General features: G+C 44.6%; 2 protein-coding genes across 14 annotated transcripts in view; both read left to right on the top strand.

Annotated features, from left to right (window-relative positions):
- The window catches only part of mycbp2 (MYC binding protein 2), a 64,866-nt gene extending 48,089 nt beyond the window's left edge, over nucleotides 1–16,777 (top strand). For 10 of the 13 annotated variants that reach the window (XM_071525701.1, XM_071525698.1, XM_071525699.1 and 7 more), the window contains 29 exons: nucleotides 1,864–2,043; nucleotides 4,504–6,138; nucleotides 6,317–6,486; nucleotides 6,970–7,214; nucleotides 7,319–7,486; nucleotides 7,754–7,911; nucleotides 8,038–8,237; nucleotides 8,474–8,623; nucleotides 8,715–8,875; nucleotides 9,245–9,401; nucleotides 9,572–9,796; nucleotides 9,964–10,029; nucleotides 10,522–10,761; nucleotides 10,925–11,014; nucleotides 11,115–11,195; nucleotides 11,311–11,577; nucleotides 11,855–12,138; nucleotides 12,283–12,379; nucleotides 12,536–12,655; nucleotides 12,754–12,855; nucleotides 12,950–13,078; nucleotides 13,272–13,404; nucleotides 13,614–13,717; nucleotides 13,901–14,089; nucleotides 14,184–14,291; nucleotides 14,593–14,802; nucleotides 14,910–15,017; nucleotides 15,128–15,293; nucleotides 15,434–16,777. In XM_071525701.1, the coding sequence (XP_071381802.1) occupies nucleotides 1,864–2,043; nucleotides 4,504–6,138; nucleotides 6,317–6,486; nucleotides 6,970–7,214; nucleotides 7,319–7,486; nucleotides 7,754–7,911; nucleotides 8,038–8,237; nucleotides 8,474–8,623; nucleotides 8,715–8,875; nucleotides 9,245–9,401; nucleotides 9,572–9,796; nucleotides 9,964–10,029; nucleotides 10,522–10,761; nucleotides 10,925–11,014; nucleotides 11,115–11,195; nucleotides 11,311–11,577; nucleotides 11,855–12,138; nucleotides 12,283–12,379; nucleotides 12,536–12,655; nucleotides 12,754–12,855; nucleotides 12,950–13,078; nucleotides 13,272–13,404; nucleotides 13,614–13,717; nucleotides 13,901–14,089; nucleotides 14,184–14,291; nucleotides 14,593–14,802; nucleotides 14,910–15,017; nucleotides 15,128–15,293; nucleotides 15,434–15,549 (6,059 nt within the window). In that variant the 3' untranslated portion in view covers nucleotides 15,550–16,777. Of the gene's footprint in view, nucleotides 1–1,863; nucleotides 2,044–4,503; nucleotides 6,139–6,316; nucleotides 6,487–6,969; nucleotides 7,215–7,318; nucleotides 7,487–7,753; nucleotides 7,912–8,037; nucleotides 8,238–8,473; nucleotides 8,624–8,714; nucleotides 8,876–9,244; nucleotides 9,402–9,571; nucleotides 9,797–9,963; nucleotides 10,030–10,521; nucleotides 10,762–10,924; nucleotides 11,024–11,114; nucleotides 11,196–11,310; nucleotides 11,578–11,854; nucleotides 12,139–12,282; nucleotides 12,380–12,535; nucleotides 12,656–12,753; nucleotides 12,856–12,949; nucleotides 13,079–13,271; nucleotides 13,405–13,613; nucleotides 13,718–13,900; nucleotides 14,090–14,183; nucleotides 14,292–14,592; nucleotides 14,803–14,909; nucleotides 15,018–15,127; nucleotides 15,294–15,433 lie in introns of all 13 variants that reach the window. The other 3 variants (XM_071525709.1, XM_071525702.1, XM_071525704.1) reach the window with 2 other exon arrangements.
- A 799-nt stretch (nucleotides 16,778–17,576) lies between these two features.
- Nucleotides 17,577–24,680, top strand: fbxl3a (F-box and leucine-rich repeat protein 3a). The gene is made up of 5 exons (XM_071525678.1): nucleotides 17,577–17,829; nucleotides 18,413–18,791; nucleotides 18,908–19,030; nucleotides 20,424–20,595; nucleotides 21,147–24,680. Exons 2-5 carry the CDS (start codon nucleotides 18,414–18,416, stop codon nucleotides 21,785–21,787), a joined length of 1,314 nt encoding a protein of 437 aa, XP_071381779.1. The 5' UTR covers nucleotides 17,577–17,829; nucleotide 18,413; the 3' UTR covers nucleotides 21,788–24,680.
- The last annotated feature ends 20 nt before the right edge of the window (nucleotides 24,681–24,700 follow it).

Below are 24,700 nucleotides of genomic sequence, written 5' to 3'. Positions count from 1 at the left end.
TAGGATGCAATGAAACCTTGGCATCAGCCTGAGCAAACAGCATACAGGATGGGTGAACAGCGTGTATTTCATTCACACACGTAGCCAACACCAGAGCAAGCAGTAGAGCTGTCTTGTACGAAAGTAATTTTAGCTGTTCTGTAGCGGTTGAGAAGAAGCATCACACAATGCCTCCACCACTAGTGTGAAATGCCAGGACGGGACTAATGGTCTGGGAGAGAGACCTAGATGGCATGCCCCTTTCATGAAATAAGCCTTGGTCAAGCAGTTCCTGCATTAATGTAAGAATGGCTGCAGTGCAATGGAGCACTGGTAGGGAATGAGGCCTCTCTGTTGAAAGCAAGCATCAAATGGATTCCATTTAAGGTCATATATTGACCTAGTTGATGCAGCTCTGGTACTCTGAATTGTTGCAATGACACTAGGGGGAAGCCCCTCCATGGTTTATTTGGACCTTTTAAGGGCCCCGTCCACGGGTTCCATACATCCTGTGGAGGGTGTCAGATTTCCCCCTGGGCCTGCAGTAGAAGGTCCCTGTGGTGTGGGAGGCACCATGGGTCGCAGTTCAAAAGCCTAATTATATCCGAGAGCCATCCCCACTGCCAAGGCTATCAAAATCGGGGTAAGTCTCTCCTGTCTCACTCTCTCAAACGTAGCTGGGGGAGTTGTCGGAAACGCATAGAGAAGGACGTTCAGCCACGGGTGCGTGAGGGCGTCCAGCTTGAGGGGTGCATCCATCCCTCAAAAATGAGCCGAATTCCAGGGGAAAACAAGCACGACAGGGAAATGAGTTACTAGCTAACTAGGAGGATGCTAGTTGCTAGCCAACAGAAACCCACTGTTAATCTGTGAACAAACCACAAAACACTTCGTGAGGGTAGATGGAATAAGAAGTCTCCTTCAAGATGAAGTGGTAAACCGCTGCATTTTCACAGATTATCCAATAAATCTGGTAAATGATATTATTAAGTGTGGTGGGTAGAACTATCAAGCGAGTCTTGAAGAGCTAAATTGTGAAGGAAAAGAGGCTAGCACAGACCCTGGGGGAGGAGGGGGAGCTCCCCAGGTGCTGGCCAATCCTTTCTGCCTAACAGGCGTGTATAAGGCCAATGGCATCGGAGATGCTATTCCCATAGAGTGAGTTGTGTCCAACGAAGTTGACTGAAAGAGAGCATTCCTAGTTTCTGGGCACAGATGTTTTAAGGTTTAACAAATTTTTGCCATCTTTGGTTAAGGAGTAATTTCACCCTAGTGTAGAATGAGGACTCTCTTATTTCATGCTGAATAAGAGGGACTTACAAATTCCTTTGACTACCACAATTTATAGCAGTGTAATCTTTGATACTGTACATATGTGATACAGTATGGATCGATCAATCCCTCTTAAATCACTGGTGCCATCGGTTAGTCACTGATCTCTCATTTCTTTTTATTTCTGCATGGTTCTTGTGTCTCCTGTTGTATCATGCCTAACATCACTGCAATGTCAGGCATATGTGTCTGTCTGTGTGCATGGGCCAGTCAGTGTGCTTCTGTCAAGTTGGACTCTAAGACTATTCGGGCTGCTTCAACCCATCTGAGTTATACAACGGGTTAGCCCAACACCGATAACTGGCCCTGAACACTTCTCTGTGACGTCACCCATTACCCCATGATGCCTTAGTTTACTCCGTTAGAAAATCACCACCCCCCCCCCCTCCCTCAGTATAACCGTACCCCAACTTTGTTGTGGGAGATGACTGAATGATTGATCGATGGATAAGCTAATGATTAATACTGAATGACTTGCATCCCCCTTTGGGAATCCTAAAGCCATAGTGTAAGCTGTAGTTTTTCCCCTTCCTTTGTCTCCCATATTTGCAGGTGACCGGTTGAGTGCCATACTGAATTCCATTCAGTCTGGGCCCTTCCTCCCAGCAGCTCCCTCCTCCTCCTCCGTATTTGAGCAAGCCGCCCAACCTCCCTCTTCCTCCCTTGTCCACAGCCCATTTGTGTTTGGACAATCCCCCTCCCAACTGTCTCAGCCGCAACCACAGCTTCCGAGTAAGTCTGTCCTTCTGTCTGACAGTGTCGGCGCTTGCTTGCACAGGTGTTGGTCCTTCTCCTCCCAACTTTTCCCTTATTGACTTGGTTTTCCTGACTTGTTCTCTATTTCTTTTATCTTATTTATTTTTTGGGGAGGGCGGGACTGATGTGTGACACATAACATTGCTGTTATGTTCTACACTGCAAAAAATATCCTTATTAACAAGCCAGTAAGTCTAGTAGTGAGTCTTAACATCTTGTTTCTAGAAAATTCTTGAAACAGGTAAAACTGCAGTAGGGATGCACCAATCCGATATCCAGTATTGGAGTCGGAGCAAAGATTTAGAGTTATCGGTATTGGCTACAGGTTGTTCAATCAACTTGACCCCCAACCCCCAACCCCCCACCCCCGATTCATTTATGCAAATTGACATAAAAGAGAGAGATGGCAAAAGATAGTAGCTCATAAGAAGTCTGCGCCCAGGCAACACACATTAGATGCGCTGAAAACAACAGATAAATTACCCCACGGCAGCAAAAAATTATTGAATTTATTGCACTGAATGACCAGCTACTCTTGATGGTGTCAAATTTGGGATTTCACCGTTCAATTGAGCATTAGGAGCGACTTAGACACTGCCCTCTCGCTACTGTACAACAAGGTATGTGAACACCTCGTGGATTGCTTGAAAGATGTGACCGCATTGGTCTCACTTTTTGGCCATTTGGACTTCATGTCAGTGCTTTTTTGGCCATGTTTGACCATGGACTGGATTGATTTGAGCTTTACTTTACAAGGTGCGGTGTTGAGAAGTAAACAATTTCCAATTAATTACAAAAATATCTCTGTATGAGCAGATACTTAAAATTTAATATTCTGGATTGGTATCGGAGACCAAAAAAAACTGGATGGGACATCCCCAGAAACAAGTGTCTCACCCCCTTGGCAGGTGTTTTTACTTGTTTTATGGAAAACAAGATTTTGAACCTCAGTACTAGACAAAATGACTTGTTAAGATTGATATTTTTTTGCATTGTACTGAAGTTATGGGCTGAGTTGCTTATTATTTTTCTGCTTGCTCTTTCTTGCTTAGTCAGCTTGTCCCTCTCTTCCTCATCATCTTCATCGCTGCTTTAACTTCAGCTCTGCAGCCTCCATCCTTGCTTAACACCCTGTTTCACTCTCTGCCTCAACCAGCCCAGGGCTCCACTGCAAATTAAAATAACAATAGTCTCTATAGTTCATTGTTGTCAATCTAGAGTAACCGGCTGACACAGCATAATATCATAAGGGCCTACTCATTAATTAAAGACACTTGTGTATATCACACGCATTCATAGTTTGTACTTGCACCAACTAATATGAGGTTATCAAGGTTATCTTAGAACATGGTCCAAAATATCTGTTTATCTGTCTTTATCTTTCTCTCTACTTGTCTAGCTGTCTTTCTACCTGTCAGTCTATTCTTCTATCTTGCTACTTTCTCTCTACCTGTGTTTATTAATCTTTTTCTCTACCTGCTTGTCTATTGATCTTTTTCTATGTTTGTCAGTTTTCCTCTTCTCCTTTCTATCAGTCTAGCTCTGCCTGTCTGTTGATCTTTCTATCTATCACTCTAATGTCTTGTCCTTTTGTCTCTTTCTATTTCACCTTCTTGGCCTCTTCTCCCAAATGTGTCAAACCCCAATGCCTCTCTCTGCCCTCTTTCTCTCTGTGATGGCCTCCTTGCATTTCGTGCCTTGTTTGTTTACCTGCCACTGTTTTCCGCTGTAGATGGTTCATCACGCAGCCTTGCTTCTCGCGAGCGTGTGCACAAAAGCAGTGTGTCCGCGGCTGGGCATGGTACTGCTCTCTCATCTCTCGCTCTCAGGCAAAAGGGTGGGTAATCACAGAATGCATGCCTTCTTCAGACTGAACAGAGGGTGGGTAGGAACCTGAGAAAGAAACATGATCTGTTCCCTGGTCAACAAAGGTCTTTGTGTTGTACCTCCTGAATAACATTTTGGTAGTGTTAGCGCCATCCTTCAAAAGCGTGTCCATAAGGTAGGCCTTATCTAAAGACAATAGTATAATCAGCAGAAAAAAAAAACATGGACTGGGCTGGAATCCATCTTTCATCAGCTCCTCCATGATTCATTAGCTACTGTCATCCATACCAGACACTGTGAGGTAATAGATGGACAGATTGTGAGAGAAATACAGTGCTAAATTAAATGTAATCTAAACTTGTTTATAAAAAATAATGTTGTCACTCAACGTCATTTGTTTTGCGAGGCATAACACCTATTTCACCTTCGACACCTTGGTTGTTTCATTTTCTTTCTTCCCTCCATTTCATTTTCGATGTCTTCTTTGCATTAATTCCTTTGTTTATCCCTCAGATGTTGAGTGTTGTGCCCAGAGTTAGATGGATACACTCTTACTTCTCAATCAAGCCTCTTTCCTAGTGTAATTGTTTTTGAATTATGAATGTTTAGGTGAACGAGGGAACCTGTTGTCCGGGGCACGGCCCATGTCCCCAGCCTCCAAACACCGACAGGAAAGTCGGTCACCCAAACAGGAGAATCGGGGCAGCCGCTCATCAGACCAGAGCAGAGTCAAGACTGGTGATGGTGGACTCTCTGCCAGTGAGGCCCTGATCCTGAGGTCGGACACAGCCAAACTGAGGTCTGACTCTCATAGTCGCTCCCACTCACCCAACCACAACACTCTGCAGGCCCTGAAGGCAGATGGACGAACCCCAGGACATCGGGCTGAGTCCCCGAACTCTGGCTCCCGTTCATCGTCCCCCAAACAGAAAGGCCTGTCCTCAGGCAGGTCCAGTCCCTCCAGCACCTCCTCCCAGCACTCCTCTTCAAGCCACCATGACAAGAACCTCCCACCTAAAGTTAGCCCATCCTCCAAGGCCCGGCTGGACCCTCCCAGAGAGAGGTCCAAGTCAGACTCATACACCCTGGACCCAGACACACTGAGAAAGAAGAAGGTTCCACTTACAGAGCCAATTAGGGGCAGGTCTACCTCCCCCAAACCCAAACTGTCTCCTAAAGATCCAAACAAAGGAGGGATCAGTAATGTAGAGAACCGTGCTCCTTCTCCACACGTGACCCAAGAGAACCTCCACAGTGAAGTGGTGGAAGTTTGTACCTCTAGTGCTCTCCTCTCCAATGAGGAAGGCAATGATGAGAACGTGGAACTGCGTAATGCTGAAGAGGGCTCCTCTAAGGTGCACTTCAGCATTGGCAAAGCCCCTGTCAAAGAGGAGCTAGAGAGCCGCTCCTCACCCAAGGTCAGCCGCAAGACCTCCAGTCGGCACGTGCGCCCCAAGAAGGACAAATCTGGGCCTCTGTTTAAGGGTGAGAGTACATCAAAGCTGACAGAGCCTGCCAAGCAGGCCATGTCACCCTCGGTGGCTGAATGTGCCCGAGCAGTCTTCGCAGCATTCCTGTGGCACGAGGGCATTGTCCATGATGCCATGGCCTGTTCCTCCTTCCTCAAGTTCAACCCTGACCTAACCAAAGAGCATGCACCCATCCGCAGCTCCTTGGGAGGACAGGGTGCTGAGGAGAAGGAGAGCAAGTTAAAGAACCGCCACTCCTTAGAGATTTCCTCTGCGCTGAACATGTTTAATATTGCTCCCCATGGCCCAGATATCTCCAAGATGGGCAGCATCAACAAGAACAAGGTGCTGTCCATGCTGAAGGAGCCTCCACTGCCAGAGAAGTGTGAGGACGGGAAAGGAGACGGCATTTCCTATGAGATGACCTCTCACCCCTCTATGAGGGCAAAGTCAATCTTGCCATTAACCTTACAGCATCTGGTGGCATTCTGGGAGGACATCTCCATGGCCACCATCAAGGCAGCCACTCAGAACATGATCTTCCCCAGCCCAGGGTCCAGCGCTATCTTGAAAAAGAAGGAGCATGAGAAAGACAGTAAAAAGGCTAAGAAGGAGAAGAAGAAGAGGGAGAAGGCAGAGGTACGTCCCAGAGGGAATCTGTTTGGGGAGATGGCACAGCTCGCCATGGGTGGACCTGAGAAAGACACTATCTGCGAGCTGTGTGGGGAGTCTCACCCTTACCCTGTCACCTACCACATGAGACAGGCTCACCCAGGTAAGAGTAAAGGTTGTTTTGGTTAAATTCCTCAGGAGAGTTTTTAAGTCGTAAAGAAGGGCACTAGCCCTTGAAAAAGTCTCTCTGTGTGTCTCATCATACTGTTTTGATAAAAGTGACTTATAGCCGTAAAATATGTTCTGTGCCCATAACATCCCTCTTTTGTGTTTTATGGCAGGCTGTGGCCGCTATGCTGGAGGCCAGGGCTACAACAGCATTGGCCACTTCTGTGGTGGTTGGGCTGGGAACTGTGGTGATGGAGGCATAGGAGGCAGCACCTGGTACCTGGTGTGTGATCGCTGCCGAGAGAAATACCTGAGAGAGAAACAGACTGCTGCCAGGGAAAAGGTAGCCTATTGCTGCATGGCTTTATCACTTAGGAATGCTGTCCATTTTCAGCAGTTTAGGTGCCTCAGATGATAATTTGCCACACCTCCTTTTCAGCACAATGCTATGTCAAAGGGAGTTGGGATCTAAAACATGAATCTCGCGATTTGAGTTGGGATCTAAAACGTGAATCTTGCAATTTGAAAACAAACTGAGAGCTCATTTGAGTCACCCCATTCAAATCATTTTGAAGTGGTGACTGTTTTGTAAAAGAAAAGATAATTGTGTCTCACGAAGGTCCACCAATATTCTGTTTTTGCAAGCATTGCTCTGGAACAGATTTTAACTTTTTATGCCTATGATCACAGTACTCGTCAAAGGACAGAGAAAGTGGTGGCATTTAAATCCCTATCCCTATATTATTAAAACACCATCAGCATAACCTGTTTCTGTCATATAGACTTTTCACACTTAAACCAAAACCAGTTTGCGTTATCCTTCCAGGTGAAGCAGTCCAGGAAGAAACCTCTGCAGGTGAAGACTCCAAGGGCACTTCCCACTATGGAGGCTCACCAGGTGATCCGGGCCAACGCTTTGTTCCTGCTGTCCCTCAGCAGTGCCGCCGAACCCAGCATGCTGTGCCACCACCCTCCCCGGCCCCTGCATTCCCAGCTTCCCAGCCTCAAGGAAGGCGTCTCGGACGATCTCCCCAATAAAATGGGATGCCTCTACCTGCAGACACTAGCTAGGTAGCTAACCACTCAGTTAATAATATATTGCCGTTTTATAGATAGGAATACCCTAAAATAATGTTTTTTGTGTAGTGAGTCACCGCTCTGCTCTCACCCCTCAGGCAACACACAGAGAACTTTGGGGCCTACCAAGACGATAACCTCTTCCAAGATGAGATGAGATACCTGCGCTCCACATCTGTTCCTGCCCCCTACATTTCAGTCACCCCTGACGCCTGCCCCAATGTGTTTGAGGAACCAGAGAGCAACATGAAGTCAATGCCGCCCAGGTAACACATCTTTTTACCGCTTTAAAGCTTCAATCTGCAATTTGTGCTCATGTGCACCCTGTTGTGTCTGTGCAAGAGGAATTACAAAAATATACAACCCAGAATGTAAACAGTTTGCTTTTAGAAAAAGCTAACCTTGCTGGCTAGTGACATTAGGTGACCATCAATTGTTGATTGTACCTTAACTGACTTTTTTCCCCTTACTAGCGTGCTTGTAAGGGGAGCACACTACTATTGTTACTCATTATTCCTGATTCTCCCTTTTAGTCTCGAGACCAGTCCAATCACAGACAGTGACACGGCTAAGCGCACAGTGTTCCAGAGGTCTTACTCAGTCGTGGCCTCTGAGTATGACAAGCAGCACTCGGCCTCTCCCGCTCGCGTCAAAGCCGTGCCGAGACGCAGGGTCCATAGTGGTGATGCAGGTTGGCAATTTTCTCAGTGGATTTGCCTAAGACATCAATGGGACAGCCTTAATTTACTTGTGATAATGTGTAATGAATGAGCTACAACATCATATGTAACGTCAATCTGCTCTGTCCCCCATATAGAAGTGGGCTCTTCCCTGCTGCGCCACCCCTCTCCGGAGCTATCCCGGCTGATCTCAGCCCACGGCTCCCTCAGTAAGGGGGAGAGGAACTTCCAGTGGCCGGTCCTGGCTTTTGTTATCCAGCACCATGACTTGGAGGGCCTGGAGGTGGCTATGAAACATGCATTGAGGAAGTCCGCCTGCAGGGTGTTCGCCATGGAGGTACAGCTGTCTAGGCCGCAATATCTTTTGCAATCTCAGGGCTCAGTGTTACAACAATTACTGCTAATTGTACAGCATTGAGCCAAGGTCATAAGTAATTAGTTGGCAGTCTATTGTGCATCAACTAGATTTGTATAGTCATAATTAGAGTTATTATTTTCTAATTAGAATCTAGTGTTGTTTGTCGAAAGTTAATAAGACTAATCAGTATGATTAACTCTTGGTTTTCCTCTCAGGCATTCAACTGGTTGCTGTGCAATGTGATCCAGACCACCTCGCTGCATGACATCCTTTGGCATTTTGTAGCATCTCTCACCCCATCGCCCTTCGAACCTGAGGAGGAGGAAGAGGATGAGAACAAAGGGAACAAAGAAAATGTGGAACAGGTGATGGGTGGTTAGCAATCAAACATACTAACTTAATTATGCTTTGTTGTTGTATTTTCCCTTTATCAACATCTCCTTTTCCCCCCTTCAGGAAAGAGACCTTGGTGTGTGTGAACACCCCCTGTCAGACATTGTTATCGCTGGGGAGGCAGCCCATCCTCTCCCCCACACTTTCCACCGCCTCCTCCAGACCATCTCTGACCTCATGATGTCACTCCCTAGTGGCAGCTCCCTTCAGCAGATGGCCCTGAGGTACAGTTTCTCTAGTATAACATGAGTATTAACGCCAACATTTTTAGGCTCATTGAATTCAAATTATGTGGTAATGAGTGGTAATGTCCTAAACTTCTGATGTTTTCTTCATAAATTTTTTAGACAGTTTTTGGCATGTTTGCTTAATTCTAGTGAAATTCAAATTGACAGAAAAGATGGAAGAGAGAGAGGGAAGTGGTATATGTATATGGTCACAAGCCAGTATGTCGCAATCTGACATGGACCTTAGTCAAATGAGCCACAAATTGCCCCCATTTATAATTATCATTATCCTCCTGTGTTTATATGCCAGGTTTGAGCTTGTTTCACATTATACGGGAATATAACTCTGTTGACTCACCCTTTTAGGTGCTGGAGTCTCAAGTTCAAGCAGTCGGACCACCAGTTCCTCCACCAGAGCAACGTTTTCCATCACATCAACAATATCCTGTCGAAGTCCGATGACGGAGACAGTGAGGAAAGCTTCAACATAAGTGTGCAGTCAGGCTATGAAGCAATGAGCCAGGTAAGACAACAACAACAGACTCAACAGTGATTTTACTGTATTTACACATCTGAGCCATAGGTGACATCTGGCTAGTATTTTGAACAACACAGAACAGACTGTAAGGGTTAGGGTTTGTGTTGCACCGTTGTGTTTATGATGTGCACTGACCTGATCTGGATCTCTGGTAGGATCTCTGCCTGGTGACCTGTCTGAAGGACCTGACCAGTGTAGTGGACATCAAGACATCCAGTCGCCCTGCTATGATTGGCAGCCTAACAGATGGCTCCACTGAGACCTTCTGGGAGTCTGGAGACGAGGACAAGAACAAGACCAAGAGCATCACCATCAGCTGTGTCAAAGGCATCAACGCTTCCTACGTGACGGTTCATGTGGACAACTCCAGAGACATTGGGGTGAGGAAGAGACAGCAGGCCGGGGATTAAAGTGTTTGGGGGGATGACCCATTACATGTAATGGCATAAATGCCAAGTTACAGCCGCAGTGGGATGAAACAGCCTATTCGCTTAGATTTTACATCTGGTTTTATTGAATTTCTTCCTGTTCTCTGTCATATCCACAGAACAAAGTCACATCAATGACATTCCTATGTGGAAAAGCAATAGAGGACCTTTGCAGAATCAAACAGGTTTGGCCTTTTGATTTTTTTTTTACTTCACAGTGAATGAGTCAGGGATGGGGGAGAATGAGAAATAACCAATATAACCTGTGCTTTAATGGATGATGCAGTCTAAAGAGACTGGGTCTCGAGCGTTTGAAGTAAACCGAAGCCAAATCCATTTACATCAAAGCCACTTTCAAAACGCTAAATCAGGTGGCCTGTGGCCTCTCTGTAGTTTGTCCCTTTCAGCTGTACTGTATGTAGCTGTATATATCATCTGTCCTCTGAGTCGTATTGCTTCCCTTTGAAGCAAGGGATGTAGAGACATTGAAGCATTAAATTAGAAGGTTGTTTTTTAAAAGTGCACCATGGTTGATTTAACATCAAAACACACTATACAAAATTACATGTCGCAGAACACATTGAGAGATGCTGAAAATGATAGAAATTATGTCAGAATAAGGAGGCTTACACAGATATAAGCTGTTAGGCAATCAACCCCATGTCTCCTCACTCAAGGTTGACCTCGACTCGCGTCACATGGGCTGGGTGACAAGTGAGCTTCCTGGAGGGGACCATCATGTGATCAAGGTGGAGCTGAAGGGTCCTGAGAACACCCTGAGGGTGCGGCAGGTGAAGGTCCTGGGCTGGAAAGAGGGCGAGAGCATCAAGATCGCAGGCCAGATCTCAGCCAGCATGGCCCAGCAAAAGAACTGTGAGGGCGAGACTCTCCGAGTGTTCCGCCTCATCACCTCACAGGTCTGTCTTCTGTTTCAACCAGCTGACCTGACAGCTCTTTTTTTTATATATTGCCATACTGTGTGTATCTGTATGAAACATTGGTGGCAAAGGTTACATTTGGATTCAAACAACTAGAGTGTCTCATAAAGTCCAACAGTTTACGTCTGTTGTGTACATTTAGGTGTTTGGAAAGCTGATCTGTGGAGATGCAGAGCCTACTCCAGAGCAGGAGGAGAAGAACCTGCTTTCATCACCTGAAGGAGAAGACAAGGTCTGCACTGTGCCAGTAGTAGTTGCACAGTTTAACTGAATCAAGACCTATTTAGTGTGAGCCTAAACTTCTTGTTTTGTCCTTTTTGTATCGTCATTAGGCACCGTCTGATGCAGACCTTAAAGAGCACATGGTAGGAATCATTTTCAGCAGGAGCAAACTGACCAACCTGCAGAAACAGGTAAATAGTCACTTCCACATTACATTCGACAGTGGCCTCCAAATAACAGTTCTTAACAGGATTAAATATAATAATTCCTTCCCTCTAACGCATGTACTAATTTCCCTCCCTCCAGGTGTGCGCACACATCGTCCAGGCCATCCGTATGGAGGCCACACGTGTGAGGGAGGAGTGGGAGCACGCAATTTCCAGCAAAGAGAACGCCAACTCCCAGCCCAGCGACGATGACGCCTCCTCAGATGCCTACTGCTTTGAGCTCCTGTCCATGGTCCTGGCTCTCAGCGGCTCCAATGTGGGCCGCCAGTACCTGGCTCAGCAGCTAACGCTCATGCAGGACCTGTTTTCTCTGCTGCACACCGCTTCGCCACGAGTACAGAGACAGGTGGGCTACCCTACGTACACAAGTTAATGCATTATACTCTCTTTAACCTTTAGAACTATTTAAAATACAGTATATCATAACATTATTGTATTCTCCATAGAAGAGATGAAAACACCTGATCAACTAGGGAGCCAAAGAGCTGAGATCGCACTCGAATCAACTGATCATAATTTTGGTGTATATGTCATAGGTACAAATGCGCTATGGGACTATACTGAATCCGTAGCTGTTTGCCCCTCTGTTTCATCTCATCTCATCTCATCTGATCTCCTCTCAGGTGACGTCGTTGCTCAGACGTGTCCTTCCAGAGGTGACACCCGTGCGACTTGCCAGCATCATTGGTGTGAAAGCCCTGCCACCAGCGGACATCAGTGACATCATCCACTCCACGGAGAAGGGTGACTGGAACAAGCTAGGCATCCTTGACATGTTCCTGGGCTGCATCGCTAAGGCCCTCACTGTGCAGCTGAAAGCCAAAGGGACCACCATTTCTGGCACAGCCGGTATGGCTGCGGGCAAGGGGGTCACCACTGTCACGCTGCCCATGATCTTCAACTCCAGGTGCGTGTTTCTGATACGCCTAAATACAACTACGCTGATCAAAAGATATATCCCATGAGGCTCAAAACAATACAAATTCAAACTGATCTATGGCAGCAATTCCCTTTGATTTTTAAACTTGTTCCTCCTTTCTGCTGTGTTCAGCTACATCCGCAGAGGGGAGAGCCACTGGTGGATGAAGGGTTCCACTCCTCCTCAGATTGCAGAGATCATCATAAAGCTGGTTAAAGACATGGCAGCTGTAAGTTACCAGTGACCATACTGAGCCTTTCTTTTCGCTTTCTGCAAACATAATGTAACATGGAATCACATTCACTCCTCTTTATCTGTCATATTTCTTATTTATTAAATACCAAAAAAAGTATTTGAAAGACAGTTGTGTGCTTTTTTTTTTTAGGGCCACCTCTCAGATGCCTGGTCCAGAGTCACCAAAAACGCAATCGCTGAGACCATCATCGCCCTGACCAAAATGGAGGAGGACCATCGGTCTCCTGTGCGCTGCATCGCCACCACCAGGGTATGGACTCAAGTCCCAGCAGTACACAGTGCATCTATCTATGTTTAGAAGTATTGTATCTGGATTAATCATGTATCCTTTACTATTCTCTTTCTCAGTTGTGGCTGGCCCTGGCTTCGCTGTGTGTGCTGGACCAGGACCATGTAGACAGGCTGTCCTCTGGTCGCTGGATGGGCAAAGATGGACAGCAGAAGCAGATGGTAAAAACTATATAAGCAGCAAACAGCTACACTGTATAGGAATAACTAGCATTAAAAAGAATGACGTTTTGATTCCTTCCTCTCCTATCCTCAGCCCATGTGTGACAACCACGACGATGGTGAGACAGCGGCCATCATCCTGTGTAACATGTGTGGCAACCTTTGTACCGATTGCGACCGCTTCCTCCACCTGCACCGGCGCACGCGCTCTCACCAGAGACAGGTTAGTGTTGGCTGTCTCCCTGAAGGTGACACACCTTCCTCATATGAAGCCTGAGATGTTTGTAAGCATTAGGATTCTTCCACTAATCATAGTCTCAAGTGCTGTTCTTTTTGGGTAATATGAAAAAGTTTATAAAAATGAGTGTTGAGTAGAAGGGTTGTTTTTTTTAATCTTATTTTCCCGGCTGCTTCAGGTGTTCAAAGAGGAAGAGGAGGCTATAAAGGTGGATCTCCATGAAGGCTGTGGGAGGACCAAGCTCTTCTGGCTCATGGCTCTGGCTGACTCAAAGACCATGAAGGCTATGGTGGAGTTCAGAGAGCACACAGGTAACACGCCCACAGTGCACAGCTTTTCTAAATAATGCTACATGTGGTAATGCTGTTCTAAAAAGTTGCTGAAAAGACTACTGAATTACATTTAAGGCCTACCAGTTTGTTAGTCTCAAACTGGTAGGTCTTGGCCCATGGTTTTTTCCACAGGGGCTAACCTCTAGCACATGTATTGCTATTCTCTGACAAATCCAATCTTTGTGTAGGTAAACCAGCTTCCAGCAGCTCCGATGCCTGCAGGTTCTGTGGTACGAGGAATGGAACTGAGCTGTCTGCAGTGGGCAGTGTCTGCTCAGACCCAGACTGCCAGGTACGAAGCATTGCCTGTTCACAAGCCTGCACAGCACTGACATACTGAATATTAAAGTGTTATTGTACCACTGATGCAAAGATTTAAGATCATAACTAAGCCTATTCAGTAATTTGTGATGGAAAGGACTTATTGGCAGCAGTTTGAAAGCCTCTCCAACTCCTCTCATGTTGTTTTCCTTAGGAGTATGCCAAGCTGGCATGCAGTAAGACCCATCCTTGCGGGCATCCATGTGGTGGAGTTAAGAACGAGGAGAGCTGCCTGCCATGTCTGCATGGTTGTGACAAGAGCACTGGCTGTCTGAAGCAGGATGCAGACGACATGTGCATGATCTGCTTCACAGAAGCCCTCTCTGCTGCTCCTGCAGTACAGGTATGCATGTCTGCTTATCCATGAGGTATGAGATTCACAGCTTAAATGTGTTCGCTTATCCTTGTTTCTTAACTCCTCTTTGCTCTGTTCCCAGTTGGACTGCAGTCATGTGTTCCACCTTCAGTGTACTCGTCGTGTTCTTGAGAACCGCTGGCTAGGGCCCCGGATCACCTTTGGGTTTATGTCATGCCCCATTTGCAAGGTAAGGTGTCACCTGAGACTCTGCGATTAAGAGATTACCTCCGCAACAAAGAGCTTGGAAACTATATCTGCCACACCTTGCCGTTTGCTTAAATGCTTTGTTAAAAAGCTCGTTCAACTGTGTTGCCTGCCCTTGCATATCATGACGGCTTTGTTCAGTGTCATGTGAAATGTCATCGCTTGCTCCTGTATTTGTATTCATTATGGGAACTTGTCAAAAGTGTGACACAGATACTCATAGAACAACCTTTATGAGAATGATGAACAGTGGCTGGTTTGTTTACCTCATTCTTTGCCTCCAGAACAAAATCAATCACTCTGTGATCAAGGACCTGCTGGACCCCATTAAGGAGCTGTATGAGGATGTGAGGAGAAAGGCTCTGATGAGGCTGGAGTACGAGGGCCTCCATAAGAGCGAGGCCATCACTACTCCAGGCGCACGCTTCCACAACGACCCTGCAGGCTTTGCCATGAACAGATATGCATACTATGTCTGCTACAAGTGCAAGAAGGTATTGCATAAACTATACATGACTAGAACATGAGCTGGCATTTTGAGAAAGAAAGAAGTTGTAAGTGTGGCCTAGGAGTTGAGAATTGACGCTCTCCTCATTTGCAGGCCTACTTTGGGGGAGAGGCGCGCTGCGATGCGGAGGCGGGACAGGGAGATGACTACGACCCCAGTGAGCTGATCTGTGGAGCATGCTCCGATGTCTCCAGGGCTCAGGTGCGTAGATGAAACCTTTGAGGATCCTGGCATAGTGCTTATTTGTGCACACAAAACTTTTCCAACAACTTATCATCCCATCCCTGATAATTTGTGTGTGCTATCACCAGATGTGCTCCAAGCATGGCACGGACTTCCTGGAGTATAAATGCCGGTACTGCTGCTCGGTGGCCGTTTTCTTCTGCTTTGGCACCACACACTTCTGCAACGCCTGCCATGATGACTTCCAGAGGATGACCAGTGTACCCAAGGAGGAACTGCCCCATTGTCCTGCAGGTATTTAACAATTATCTTGACCGTCCTGTTCTGGAAAATGTTAAATTATTCAGAGTGCACATGCACACTCAAAGATACAGATCGATGGCGAGCACCAGACTGGAATAATTTAGATGCAATCTTTGTCCTTCCCATCTCAGGGCCCAAAGGCAAACAGTTGGAGGGTACCGAGTGCCCTTTGCATGTGGTGCACCCACCGACGGGGGAGGAGTTCGCCTTGGGCTGCGGAGTGTGCCGGAACGCCCACACCTTCTAAACATCAAGAGACCCATACTGAAAACCTGTTCATCTACTGTGATTTGTGGCTGCTGCTGAAGCTCAGCCTCAAAGCTCGGCTCTTGTGTTGTCAGAATCGCCTGGACACTGGACCAGGTTTCTACCGTAGCCAAGAGTCCTCAGGTCCGCTCTTCTACCAACATGAGTGTCCAGGCTCTGCTACGAAAATATGTAAGAGTCGTGGCTCCTTTGGATTCAGAGGAAACTGAATGAAAAAATAAAAATAAAATAATAATAAAAAAACTTGTGACGTGTTTGCATGCGGCCGTTGTATCCCCTCGGCTTCCATAGACGTTGCACACCTCCTGATCACTGAAGTGTAACAATATATTGAAGATTAAACATTGAATATGAAATAAATTTGCTTAAGGCAACTGTGGATGAAAGTGGATTAAAAAAAAAAAGAGACAGGCCGTATTTCCAGCTTCCTAACTATGAATTTAAAATATTGTTGTATGTAAACTGACTTTTTTTCGTAATCCTGTACAGTATTCTCCACTGTCAAGTGCATCATGGGTTGACGGACAAAAAAAAAAAGATGAGTTGGTGAATAAGACTGTTAAGAATGTCATGTTTGGGAGGAAAATAGTGTACGATTTATCTAATCTTGTATATAATGATAGTATCCAAAATAGCTGTATTCCGAAGTTGCTACTCTTCACTTCAGTTTCGTTTGATATTCTGGGTTATGTTTTGAGCCAGAACTTTTAATGAAGTGCAATACTGGGTGTGCCTCCTATCTTGCAGCTGTTTAACCTATGGAATGTATGTCAATAAAGCCACTGTACATTTTTATACAGTAGACACACAGTTGTATTTTCCCCCCTTCAAAATGTCAGATCACCTGGCACCTGCAGTGAATGATAGTGGATGTGAAGCCCATTTTCAGCTCTCTGTCAGAAAATCATAGTACCAAACCCTCCATAATAAAAAAAAATAATCTCACAGTGATACTGATTTCAAGGAGTGATTACTGAACGTTTTGTGGGCCAGTCTTCACACCAAATATTGAAATAATTGTAAATCTGTAATGCTTTTCCCTAGTAGGAGGCAGGGGGATTGAGGGTTTGGGGAAGGGAGTGTGACAAAAACAGCTGCTGTTATAAAAAAAAAAAAAAAAAAAGCTTAATACTTGTGAATCTGCTCTGTAATATCTGTGGTGGATGGAGTTGAATGGTAATAAACCAGGTTCTCTGTTTCGCAAAGTACACATTGTGCCATTTCTTAATGGGAATTTACATTTCCACAAAATTATCTAAGTGTTGGCCTATTTTTATATGAAGATAATATATTACTGAATCTAACATAGGATCGATGGAGAGACATGCCTATTATAGTGCTATATCTTGCTAAAATTACAGTGTTCTATGTAATGTAGAGTGTTTTATGTAATATATATATAATGGTTTTATATAATTTCTTCAGAAACGAAAATAAGGCCATTATATTGTGCGCCACAGCAGAGAGGGGGGGGGAAGTAAAGAGGTATTACTCTGACCCTATTTCCGTGTATCACAAACGTCATCGGGAAGCGCGATGGGAAAAATGCAGTTTCAGCATTATCGATAGTTATTACATTATTATAAGCCTAGTATTACAGATATCTTTCGTTCAAGACGTCTACAGTTTATATGGGTCAAATTACACATAAACAGAGAGCAGAGAATTTGGAGCTAAAATTTAGGTTTTATGATGTTTTGAGTCTCTGAGAGGAAATTTGTTTCAGGCCTGTACCAGCTCAGTTGCTGTGGAAAAGTACTTCCATAGGGCAGAAGTGGAGGCAAAGAATCATATCAAGGCTTATGCTGTCTCTACTTGAGGCAACATTTTAGAGAGCTTGCGTGAGGGTTAATGCCCACTTTTGCAAAGCTAACGGATGGACAGTTCTTTAACTATTGAGTGATTCATCTTGTCAACACAGACGATCTTTAGCCACTGCCATTTCACATTGCATTTCCCATGGTGCACCACTACTGTCACAACAACACTTCGCCATTTCAGGGATAGGGGGTAGAAACTTCCGCGAAGGAATTAGGTCAACCAAGCGGAGCTGCCAGAGACTCTGGCCGTTTCTTCAGTGAAAATATTAGTTAATTTCTTTACCGTTAATTATTGCCCGGGTATTGTTCCCTGATGCGCGTTATTTGGCTGGTGCGAATGAGCTTTTCCAGCGCGGGCCCGGGTTGAAGTGTCAAGTCAGTTGTCGGATTTTCCCTGCTAACAGCTAGCAAGTCAGCCAGCTAAGTGTAAACACAACAAGGTAGGAGGGGACGCGTAACGGGTTAGCCGTCTAGCTAAGCTCGTTGCTAGCAAAATATCTCAGTGTTAACTAAGCTGTCTGTCACTCTGTAAACAAAATGTGGGATATTAGCTATATTACGTATTAACCACAAACAGATTGATAACGGGAGCTAACTTTAAAAGTCCTGCGCAGATATAATTTTACACTCACAGCAAACTAGCTGACGGCTACATTCAGTGGCGTTTTCACTGCGTTAGTCAGCTAGGTATGTAAGCTAATTTCAGTTATTCGTCCAATTTATGCCGAATAGTATTCAAGCGTCGCAGCAAGCAAGACAAACTGACAAAATGACTAAATGTTCATTTAATCAACTCTGAATTACTAATGATTTGCACTGACTTTAACTACCCATACAGGGCCCTCACCCAAGATCGCTTAATGTCAGTGTCTTCAGTAACAACTCTAAGATATATGATAACTTTGATATTAGCCAAGTTATATATCCCTACTAGTGTGTAATTGTAATGAAGTAGCTCTGTTTCAGGTTTTGTGTTGTTTAACATGCGGGACTGTGAAGCACATGTTTATCTCCATGTTTCAGGATGAAGCGGGTGAAAGGGGATGAGGAGGACAGCAACAGCTCGTCCAGTGAGAGCCCTCCGGAGGCTCGCAAGAAGGTGCGGAAGCAGCAGGGTGAGGAGCCAGAGGAAGAGCTGGCCTGTGAGTCCAACAGTGCCTGGGCACGGCTGCCCCAGGAAATCCTGCTCCATATCTTCCAGTACCTCCCGCTGCTGGACCGGGCGTACGCCTCGCAGGTGTGTCGGGGATGGAACCAGGCTTTCCACATGCCAGAGCTGTGGAGATGCTTTGAGTTTGAACTCAACCAGCCGGCTAGCTCCTACCTGAAAGCCACACATCCAGACCTCATCAAGCAGATCATAAAGAGGCACTCCAACCACTTGCAGTATGTCAGCTTCAAGGTGAGAGGAAAATAGAAATTGTATATGAAAAAGGAGGTGCATCATAAGTTATGTCTAGATTCAGGGCTGAAAAATCTGTTTACTAAGTGTCTTGCGTGTTTGTCTGTGTTCTCCAGGTGGACAGTAGTACAGAGTCTGCAGAGGCAGCCTGTGACATTCTTTCACAGTTGGTGAATTGTTCACTGAAGACCCTGGGGCTCATCTCTACAGCCAGGCCCAGTTTCATGGAGCTGCCGAAGGTATACTTAACATGAAAAGGAGGGCCCTTGGTCTCTCTAGTATCCTGTTATTCAGACATACAAGAAAATTGAAAGGAACTCTTGTTTTTATAGTCTACGTTTCCATTTCGTTGCAGATACTGGCTATAAATTACCTTGCGTGGCGTCCTAAAAGCTGCGACCAAGCACTTTAATTGTTGGTTGGCTGGATAGTTTATAGATTAAATGGAATGTTTTTCATTGGCTCTTAGGATTGAGCTGAAAAACAGTCTGTTCTTGTGCATGGTCACATGCACAAGATGGAGTTCAGAGTCCTTAAATGCACAGAGAAGAATGTTATTTTTGCCAATGTTATATTTTCTCTTGCTCTCTAAGTGCACTGAGATTCTTTATATAAACTCTTAAAAGTTAGTTTGCCTTATTCTTGATTCACACCTTGAACCCTGTTAAGCTGTCAGACAGAAGACAAGAGTTAGACTTTAATATGTTAAGCTATTAGACTGATCAAATTTTGCTTTTGGTTCATTAACATTGATTCACAGTAGTAAGTATTCATTGTAGGCACTGGACATTTTCACACACACACACGTACAGACTTAGTGTCCCGTGTCGCTCCAGATGTCGGCCTCTAGGATTTTGTTTCTAATGGCATCAAAATCAACCTGCTTGAGAGGCTTAATCCATTATCGCAAAAAGGAGAGGATGAAAGTATCAAACATTCCTTTCCTCACATCTTTTTTTTCCTTCTTTTTTTTCCTGCCATTAGGAATAGAATGGGAGAGAATAGAGTCCGGAAATGACACATACAAGAAACATAAACTGTAATTGCATGAAAGTAGTGCAAACCAGTGTTGTTAAAAAGCTAAAACCTAAACTGTCCCAATGCTGTCCTTAAATAACTGACATGCTGGCCTTCAGGATTGTAAATTCTTAAATTTGTGAGTGCTATAATTATGCCGTGGAATGCGGCCAGTTAATCTTTTAACCTGGCGTTTCCCTGAGCTGTCTGCCATGGGCTATGAAGGTGAGACTTCTGGCCAGTAACCTTCCAGTTCACTTTTTTCCATTATTTCAAGGAAGACAGACCACAAGCATTTTACACTGAATGTACAACATATTAGGCACACTTACTCTTTTCATGATTCACTGAAGTGAATCCAGGTAAAAGCCATAATCCCTTATTGATTTTCCTTATTAAAGGGAGTAAGAGAAGGATTTTTAAGTTTAGAGACAATTGAGATGTCGATTGTGCAAAAGGGGGAAGATGTCCCTAATATTTTGTATGTTCAGTGTGTGTTGGCGATCCAGGTGTAAATACGTTTTATCATGCAATCTTTAGTGACCTTTTGATTGAAAACTCGAGGTGACTATGCAGTTTGCATTGTAATTCATGGGCATCTTTGTCCTTCCACAGTCTCATTTCATCTCAGCTCTGACTGTGGTGTTTGTCAACTCCAAATCGCTGTCCTCACTGAAGATCGATGACACGCCAGTGGATGACCCGTCTCTGAAGGTGCTGGTGGCCAACAACAGTGACACCCTGAAATTGCTGAAGATGAGCAGCTGTCCTCATGTCTCCCCAGCAGGTACAATGGGCATACCGAATCCCCCTATAGATGCTTCAGCGCCTGAGATTAGAGAAGGCAGCCTTGTAACCGTTTGTCCTCCAGGCAAATTTGTTGCTGACAGAATTTCAGGCGGTGTCGATGTTATATTTTAACGCAGATTTTATATTTTAAGTCACAAGACAAGTGTTTTCCATTCAATGGCTTATTTAAGGTCTGTAATTTTCTCTGCTGCCAATATGAAATGGCGTCATTTCATCTGGCAGACAGGCAGACATCACATGGCATTTATGAATGACCTGTATGTGGTTGCCCTGTTTCTCCCTCTTACCATACATTTTCCTGGAACCATTTTTAATTGCCTGCTGTGGTAATGACTGGTGATTCAACTGCAGTCAGGCGCTTGTTTGGCAAACATAGTGGGCCTGTTTTTTTACATTGGAGTAATAAAATGTATTTTTCCTCCTTCTGGTAATGGTTACATGTCTTCCAGAATTCTTGACCCTTATTATAACTTTTTAAATTTGAAAATAAAAATTGGGTTTGCTGATGAATTCTGTCCATATTTGCAGGAATTCTGTGTGTGGCAGACCAGTGTCACGGGCTGAGAGAGCTGGCATTGAACTACCACCTCCTGAGTGATGAACTCCTGCTGGCCCTGTCCTCAGAGAAGCATGTCCACCTGGAACACCTGCGCATCGACGTGGTGAGCGAGAACCCGGGCCAGCACTTCCACACCATCAAGAAGAGCAGTTGGGACGCCATGGTGCGCCACTCCCCGAAGTTCAACCTGGTCATGTACTTCTTCCTCTACGAGGATGAGTTCGGCCCTTTCTTTTGCGAGGAGATCCCCGTCACGCACCTCTACTTCGGCCGCTCAGTCAGCAAGGACGTCTTGGGCCGCGTGGGCCTGCACTGCCCCCGTCTGGTGGAGCTGGTGGTGTGTGCCAACGGGCTGCGCCCTCTGGATGAAGAACTGATCCGCATTGCGAAACGCTGCACCCAGCTATCGGCCATCGGTCTGGGCGAGTGTGAGGTTTCCTGCAGCGCCTTTGTGGAGTTTGTCAAGATGTGTGGCCGTAGGCTGTCCCAGCTGTCCATCATGGAGGAGGTGCTGATCCCTGATCACAAATATTCCCTGGATGAGATCCACTGGGAGGTATCCAAGCACTTGGGCCGGGTCTGGTTCCCAGACATGATGCCCACCTGGTAAAGTAAAGCCACAGACGCACACAGAGTTCAGCAACCTCAAGTTTGTGGTGTGGAACATTTATGGCCACCATGTTTGCACTGAAAAGCCTTTGAATGCTTAGTAGTAGTGGAATGCTTGGTGCCAACATGGAGGGCATAAGCTTGCTGAACTGTGTAGAGCGGGGCCCGTCCATGGTTCTGTAGCAGAGCACTCCCACTCCTTCAGAGAGATTGGAGTCGGAATGGGCAGCGATGTAATGTGTTGTTGGAGTTGAACAACTGACAGCTATCTTATATTGGCAAGAAAAGCAAACACCACAGAAATCTTTGCCTGTTGGCTTCAAAATGGACTGTGGAAAGCTGCAGGGCCTCCTGAGACAGAACTAGTCAAGCTGGCTCCTTCACATACTGGACAATCATTACAGAGACAGCTGCAGGTGGGAAAAAAATGACTATAAAAACAATGTTTTTATATAACTTTGTAAATTGAGTTATATGGACTTTGTAGCCTGGTTATGATAAGCTGTATTATGAGAGATGACAGTTAAAGTGTGTCTATAGATATATATATTTGATTTTTTTTTTTTTTTTTTTTTTTTTAGCATTGTGGAGTAATTTGGGGAGGATTAGGTGCAAAATTGCATGTTGTGACACTACCACTTGGCCTACTTAAATCCAGTCTGAGATGATGACAGCAGCTCTGCACTCTGTAACAAAATATGGTGTTGGAGGTATTCAAATGGCTTCAATGTTATTTGTATATATGTGACAGGAAGGTAGTTGTGGGGGATTCAGTAACTTGGTCGAGGAGTGGTTGGGTCCTACACCTGATTTAAACTAGTTTTAAAAAATAATCGCACATTAGTGGTGGTGACATCCTAGATTTTGTCCCCAGCCCAAGCTCAGTCATGCGTCACTTACCTGAACATTAACATGATTACGGGAGCCTCATCTGTGGTGAAATGTTAAAAGTTGGTAAGGGGAGAAACAGGCATGTGTATATAGGCCTATATATTTGTGATGTGAAGGTGTACAGTGTTGATGTCATTTGGATTGTATTTTCTCAAGGTTATGCAGATTTTTTCCCCCCTGTATCAGGCACAAATTGGTTTGATTCATAAATTCCTCAGTTTTGTTTAAAGATGGTTTGTGTACAAGCACCTTACATGAATACCAAATGACATTAGTCAGGGAAACGTCTAACGTCTGCTGGGACGTCTAACGCCCCGATGAAAGCAAAGGGGAGATCCTGTCCTAATGCTAAATTTTCCCTTATTCTAAGGTTGATCATTTATGCTGTACTGGGGTTCTACTACCCAGGCCAGCATATGAAAATAACTGAAATCGAGCTATAATAAATGCGAAAATACAATTACAGAAATGTAAATATAGATACTAGATTGTGCAAAGAATTGGGGGTAGATATTGCAAAGCCTCCGACCGTCATGGTCTGATTGGTTTGTTTTCATTCAACAATAGAATAATAGTCTCTGCGGCTATTAGATTATAACGCACACTGGGAATGCAAAATCAACCAATTTGTCTCTCAGGTGTGTTGAAGCTTACATGAGTATATTAACTATATAGGTTTCATTTGTATCTTCTGCTATTTGCCTGAACCTTGTCTCTGTGTTGTGAATACCTGCCCTCCTGTTAGTTTGCTGTATTTGCGTTATCACATCATGCATATAGGAGAGGACACGGTATTCATTTTGTCACTACACACACTGTCTTTGCAGATATTGCTATTGATCCTGCCCAAACATCCATTCATTTCAGTGCAAAGAGATTTGGCAAGTCAAATGAGTGAAACAAACTTTTCCTTTAAGAAGGAAGTCCAGTGCATCTGTATATAAAACGCTGTGTGTTTGATTATATGAATAGAAATGTACTTATTTCTTTATCGCACCCTATGTCGGGGTTTTAAGTTTCCTTAACCAATGGCTCATGTCTTTTATATACCAGAGTGCGAGTTATCCTTTGCTAGATGGATCTTTTTTTCGTACCCTAGTCACTAGAGATGATTAGCCATGTAATTTATTGATATATGGATACTGCTTTTGTAATTAATTGGTGGTTTTACAATTATATACAGGAAGCAATCGGTATGACCAGCAGCAAGAGGTTTTCGGTTTTGAAGCTTCCACCTCTGTCAATGCGTTTTGGATGTATTTGTCGTTAGGATGCGCAGATAATACAGATTTTAAAATACTCATGTTTTTTTTTTTTCCACAGGACTTCCTTTCATCCAAGTGGTATTAGACCTTTCACATAGCCAAACAGTAATAGGACACTAAATCAAACTGAAACACTTTGCAAAACTTTGCAGAAACTGCAATGCTTCTTTGTATTAGCGGTTTAAACTAATATAGTTCATCTGTAGCATTGGTCTCTTTTATCACTGAAGTCGATAACCATGCTGATTATTTGTGCTCATATACAAAAGCAAACATATAGTTACATATCTCCAGATTATTTTTCATAAATGTGTGCAATGCTGTAAAAGGTTGCTGTGACAGCAGCTCTAAAGTTAAGCCTCCTTAGTTTTGCTTGTGTTTGGGAGGCGGCATCTCAGTCAGTTGGTTTTAATCCTTTTCTTTGTCTGTATTGGCTTGGTACTGGATATGGGGAAAATCAAGTTGGATAAGTAAAACATGTTTCACATCAATGCAGACCAAGAGGGAAAATTATATACCTTTTGATTATTAAGATGCCCCTTGTCAGCAGTTGTTCAATGAACCTCATTTGTTCGGATTTTCCTCCAATAAATAAATTAGGAGTGAACTGGTGTTGGCGATGCTCTCCTTCTACTTTTGCTTCTGTATGGCAAATGCTTTGTCTACTTTGCTTTACTGGTCACCTGTCTTGAAATGAAAATAATTGTTTTGGACATGTGATCCTGGAATAAAAATTTGTGAATGTAAGTTTTGCTTTT

Source organism: Centroberyx affinis, unplaced genomic scaffold, assembly GCF_046629955.1.
Source record: "Centroberyx affinis isolate AG114_WGS23_722 - 3 ecotype Tasmania unplaced genomic scaffold, CSIRO-AGI_Caff_v1 ptg001328l_1, whole genome shotgun sequence".
Taxonomy (NCBI): Eukaryota; Metazoa; Chordata; class Actinopteri; order Beryciformes; family Berycidae; genus Centroberyx; species Centroberyx affinis.
Note: the sequence above shows the minus strand (reverse complement) of the source record. Positions and strands in the feature narration are given on the sequence as shown.